The 5819-nt window shown below is 33.0% G+C and overlaps 1 protein-coding gene across 7 annotated transcripts; it reads left to right on the top strand.

Annotated features, from left to right (window-relative positions):
- The first annotated feature begins 743 nt into the window (after positions 1 to 743).
- On the top strand, positions 744 to 4006 carry LOC145001416 (serine/arginine-rich splicing factor SC35-like). 7 transcript variants are annotated; one of them, XR_013661561.1, is made up of 10 exons: positions 749 to 938; positions 1024 to 1102; positions 1883 to 1962; positions 2044 to 2110; positions 2204 to 2275; positions 2347 to 2541; positions 2737 to 2872; positions 2961 to 3034; positions 3211 to 3298; positions 3415 to 4006. XR_013661561.1 is itself a non-coding variant. In XM_078960791.1 (8 exons), exons 1-8 carry the CDS (start codon positions 863 to 865, stop codon positions 2976 to 2978), a joined length of 723 nt encoding a protein of 240 aa, XP_078816917.1. In that variant the 5' UTR covers positions 747 to 862; the 3' UTR covers positions 2979 to 3189. The 7 variants fall into 7 exon arrangements, 4 of the variants coding, with proteins under 4 accessions (XP_078816918.1, XP_078816917.1, XP_078816915.1 ...); XR_013661559.1 differs by having other exon boundaries at positions 2341 to 2541; XR_013661560.1 differs by having other exon boundaries at positions 2341 to 2541; positions 3211 to 3314.
- Positions 4007 to 5819: the final 1813 nt, after the last annotated feature.

Genomic DNA, 5819 nt, shown 5'->3' with positions numbered 1-5819 from the left:
TCCGGTCTTTTTTCAGATCGGTCCCGTTCGGTCTTTTTCCAATTCGGTCTTTTTCGGTCCGGTCTTTTTTTGGATCAGACTTTGTTCGGTCTCGCCTCTCAGTCTTTTCGTGTGTCCTTTTCGGTTTGATTTACGAGTTTTTTTGTTTGGTTTCGGTATTTTTCGATTCTTTTATTTTGGTTTCAACTTTTTTCCTTTAACAAATATGAGATTATCACCAAAATGATAAAATAAGATTTATTAAAAATGATAATTTAAATTTAATAAAAGAAAAAATGAAATAAATTAGATAGTTTGTGATTAAAATTTGTATACTTACGACAAAAAATTATAGTCTTTTTTTTTCCAGACCAGTCTTGTTCGGTTTCAGACCGGTCCGGTCTTTTTTAGAACCGGTCTCGAAATGGTCCGGTTTTTTTTGGACCGGTCCTGGACAGTATCAAGCCAGTATTTTCTTTCGATCCGATCTCGTTTTAAACTAGTTCGGCCTCAGTCTTTTTTTGGGTCTGATCCTAGACCCTTTTTTTGTGTAGGTCTACTTGTACGGGCTAAAACAACAAAAAAGTATTAAAAATTGGACTATCTCACATTTTTTTTTGCCAAAAATCATATATTTTTTACATCTACAATTTTTGCAACTTTTATCTATTATGTACATGTACAATATCAAAAAGTCTAACATGTAATGTAAGAAAAGCTAAGGGGGGTTTCGTGGAATTATACCAAAACACCATTCTCTTTCAAGCATTCTTATTTATCGATTTTCTCACGGCAGGAACAAATTGGTTCGCTTCGGAGGTAGTAGATTGAACACACAAACCCTAACAGGAAACCCTAGATCGTCCGGCGAGGAGAAACAGAGATGTCGCATTTTGGTAGAGCGGGCCCTCCAGATATCACAGATACCTATTCGCTTCTCGTGTTTAACATCACTTTCCGTGAGTTGATACTAATCTTGTCTTCTGATTTGTACAAACCCGAGATTCTGGTAAAAAAAGTTATATATCCTAAATTTGTTTTCAGGTACCACTGCTGATGATTTGTTCCCTCTTTTTGATAAATATGGGAAAGTGGTTGATGTTTTCATCCCTAGAGATCGCAGGTACGATTTCCCTCTCAAATTGATTCACAATTTCTCGAGCGATGTTAGGCGGCGTTGGCTGTTGTCTAGTAATTGAATCGTTATGAACGTGTCATTGTTTATAGATTTTGGTTTTTATAAATTTTATACCCCGATCGTGGATACGAATATTGTTCCAGTTCGAATTCTCTGTTAAAAAGGATAAAATGGATAAAGGAGTTATCATCTCTTAGCCTCTTACCTCAAATTCTGGGAAGTTATTATCTAATTTTTACCCAAGGACCTGATTGCTAAAAAGTATGATATATAATATCCACATTGATTTCTTTGCAAGTTCAACACATAAATTTCTCTAGCACTACCTTTTGTGAAGTCTATAGCTAACATTTGAACTTAAACTTAGTTATGTCTAATATCTGTTCAACACCCAGAAAACAGGGATTCTTATGCATCAAAATCCTTGCTGTCAATAACCCGCATGGATCATATGTAGCTAAGAAGTTATTTTAGCTTGAAGATTAAGCAAAACATGCTGTCAAGAACATAAGAAATTAAAACCTACTGCAAACTCCATAACATGGAGGAACTACTTTCTTTCATACAAGTTACATCTCTGCAATCCATATAAATATTTATCGAATGGCTATCCAAAGTCAAATAGATCTTCTTTTAAGCTACAAATTTGTAAATTCAAAAGTATTCATCTGTCATCTCTATATTTGCTCAAAACAGATAAAGATGATAGATTTAACCTAAAATTATATATATTTTTTAAACGAGTAATTATTGTGGTGATTAAAGGACTGGAGATTCTCGTGGGTTTGCCTTTGTTCGATACAAATATGCAGATGAAGCACAAAAGGCAGTTGAAAAGCTTGATGGTGAGTATTTGATCTTTCATTTTCTTGTAATGTATTTCCTTTTATGGATTGAAATAAATGCACTTGTGGCAATCCTTTCAGGAAGAGTTGTTGATGGAAGAGAGATGATGGTTCAATTCGCCAAATATGGGCCTAATGCTGAAAAAATGTGAGTCACATTCACATATAAAAATATAACATATTTCCAAATTCCAAGAATCAGAGTTGAAAAAGTATATGGTTGTTTTTCTTCTTGTTTTAGTCACAAGGGAAGGATACTTGAACCAGTAGAAAAGCTGAAGGGTGGATCAAGGAGCCGAAGTCCAAGACCAAGGTATGATGAGGATGTAATTTTGACCATTTTGCCCTTGTATTGGAGTTGATGTTTACTGAATGTAGTTCCAGGTATAGAGATGAATACAGGGGCTACAGGAGGAGAAGTCGCAGCAGAAGCAGGGACAGGGACAGATATTATGGCAGGGACAGAGATCGTTACAGAAGTAGGAGTAGGAGCCCTGATTATCATAGAAGACACAGGAGGGGTAGATATGATGATGATGATTATGATGATGATAGAAGCCCAAGTAGGTCTCCTGTAAGGTAAAAAGACCTAAATGCCCTTATCATTGAAAATAGCAGCCCTAAAAAGCTGTCCGTTTAAAGTTGATGTTTTGTTAAGAACCTCATGGACTATTCACTATGATTCTATATGTGTTTGTTACTTACATAGAAGTAGAGAGTACTACTCTTGAAAAGACTAGAATGCCCTTATCCATAGACTGATGGATTACACAGAAGCAGGTCTACTCCTCCACGTAGGACACCTTCTAGAAGCAGAAGCCCAGTAGGTGGAGGAAATGAGAAAGCATCACCACCCCATGCCCATGGTAGAGCTGATTCCAGAAGCCCTTTGCAGCGTTCTGATTCCGATGTAAGTTTTTTTTTTTTTACTTGTGGAATCATTGATTCCGGATGTTGCTATTTTTTTAACTGATTACTTTTTATCTTACTTTTGACAGGAATATCGACTGAAATAAGGTTTGAAAGATGGGTTTTTGAAGTAGTTTGCTGGTTGGTGCATCGTATTGTTAAGGTTAATATTTTTTCATCCCATGCATTTGCTGAGTATGTATGTTTAGAACTGATTTCGGTTTGCTTTTGTGTTGCTTTTGGATTTGGATGTTTATGAATTGGTGTTTGAAAGATGTTTATGGGTGTGTAGAAATTTGGGAACTGAATGTTTTTTTTTTTTGATGTGGTATCTGGAAGTGTTGATGTTGATGTTGCTGTGGGGGAGAGATGAGATTGTTGATGCTGTTGGTGTCTTTTTGTTACCTGAATTCAGCTTATGAGAGTGGTAAGAGAAGCAAAAAGTAGGAAATCTGATTTTATAGATATGGATATTAATATATTATGAATGAAAATGAAAAGACTTGCTGCTGACTTGAGATATTTTATTTGGGTAAAAAAAAGGAGTTTTAGTTGGTTGCTGAGAATGAGATGATCATGATCATGATACATTAGTTGATGATGATGATGATGATGATGATGATAGCTATGAGATGTTGTCATCCTTTGGTAGCTGTGTAGCAGAGCCTAATAATCAATCTCATTATTCTTCAAGGTTAGAAGTCCATGATTTGATATATGATAATGATATGCTTCTCCTTTTTTAAAAAAAAGTCTTTCTACATATGCATGTATCTTTAAGGAAAATTGCAGTAAATAGCAGGTTTTACAGGTTACAACATGGATTTTCAAAGAAGAGTAACCTGTAAACCTTGTTGTAGAAAGTCATAAGACATTTAGAACAGCATTATTAATTACTTATTCTTTCAGACATTAATATGACAAAAATGACTTATCAAGTACATACAAAAATAGTTGGTTGCCAATTCATGATACATTAATCCCAAATAGCAAAATGAATTGGTAATTTTTGTGCCAGTGTTGAAACTAATATATCATATCTTTTGAGTTTGTACAACTTTTGTTGATTTGAATTGAGGCAACAAGAAGCAATTTGCTTTTCATGTAATGATGAGATTATATGAATTTTTGCATATTGTTTGATCTCTTTTGTTAGTTAAATTGTTTTACTTATTTGTATGTTTGTTCGTTAAATTGTTTTACCATATCAGTGTCAAATATAACAAAATGGTCCATTTTAAGATTTTGTTTTTATGATTTTTTTTAAGAAACCAACTATGCCAAATCTTTTGAACATAGAGTCTATGTTCTCATTTGGAAGAAACCAACTATGCTAAATCTTTTGGACATAGAGTTTATGCTCTCATTTGGATGCCTATCAAATAATTTAAAATCATATATAACAATTAAAGTCTCATTATCTCTAACTTCATCATTGCCTTTGTGAGTATTTAACAAGGATATGCATCTTTCGTTTGTGGTTTCACAAAATGCAACGTGTTTTTTTTTTTCGTCTTCCATTTAGAGCAATAAAATTTCTAGCTTCATAATTTTGATAGAGGTTAGTTCATCATAAGATTTTACCTTTTGAAAATTTCATTTACATTACTACCGAAGCTTCTTTACTTTTACATCTTAGGGAGAAAGAAGTAATCCCCTCCCAACTCGCTTGACCCACATCTATTTTTTTTTTCAATCCACAATATATGAAAATTCTATCTTTTTCAACAAGTTCAATTAAAAAAATACAACACAACTAAGATATAGGTTTTAAAACACATGGTATAAAAGAAAAGCAAAGAGAGAGAGAGAGCGAGAGCGGTAACTTGATTGCTAAATAAGATTTTTATCTTAGTTTTTTAAATATTTTTTAATTGATTGGGTTAAAAAACATAGGGTTTCCATGTGTGCTGAGAAAGATGAAAAAAAGGGTTTTCATGTTGTGTGCTGAGAAAGATGAAAAAAAGAGAGAGAAAAACTGTTGTGGTAGTGGGTTGAGTGAGTTGGGAGGGAATTGATTCCCTCTTTCCTTAGGTTTTCCAAGTTGTATGTAAATTAGCATAATCATTTTTATAGTTTTCTAATGTTCTCTAAATATCTATAATTGAAAATGAAAACTTTATCAGTTTCAACCAAATGTTTTTTTTTCTAAAACTTTCATTGAAAATTAAAAATGAAAATTCAACTTTATTTTCCAAAAATATTTTCTGTAAACAACAAAACAGTTTTCAATAATGAAACACAAAGTTTTTCAATATTAATAATCGAAGGTCTACCAAACACAAAAAATAAACTTTTGTTACAGATCGTTTTTAAAACTTAAAAGATTTATAAAAGTAAAAAATCTGTACGCTGACCGTAGCCGCTTTAACGATTCTTCGAGGTGGTGAGGGAGAGGGACCGTCTTCAGCGATAGGCTAAGCTGCACTTTGGGACTCCGTTGCACATCACCAAGTAGCTCCCTAGATTTGTTAAGATTTATAAAATTAGATCTAATAAATTCTATAAAAAGTAGATCTTATATTTCTTTTATAAAAACTAGAGTTACTGCTTGAATACTAATTATAATTGCGCATTCAACCAACACAAATTAAATAACCAAATTATACAACAAGCTACTAAGATTTTAAGATTTAAACAACTACGCAAATATAAATGTATGTGTAGGGAAAGAAAATGAAAACAAGGATGCATAGTGGTTGGTAACTACGCCTAGAGCTTAATCCAGATGAATGCAATCTATCAAACTCACACACTCTAGCATTTACAAAGGAAATGTAACATTTAACCCTCAAATGTATATTACACTTTAAAGCAAATAAATAGACATAAATTGAAGCTTTTGTGTGAGGAAATATATACAATTTGGTGTTCTTTGTTGATTTGAGTATGAAAATGAGAGCAAAGTAGTTAGAAATTCATCAAAAGATTTTGGAAAATGAATGCAA

This window comes from Lactuca saligna, chromosome 6, assembly GCF_052625555.1.
Source record: "Lactuca saligna cultivar CGN05327 chromosome 6, ASM5262555v1, whole genome shotgun sequence".
Classification (NCBI taxonomy): Eukaryota; Viridiplantae; Streptophyta; class Magnoliopsida; order Asterales; family Asteraceae; genus Lactuca; species Lactuca saligna.
The sequence above is the reverse complement of the archived record's forward strand: the minus strand, read 5'-3'. Positions and strand labels throughout refer to the sequence as shown.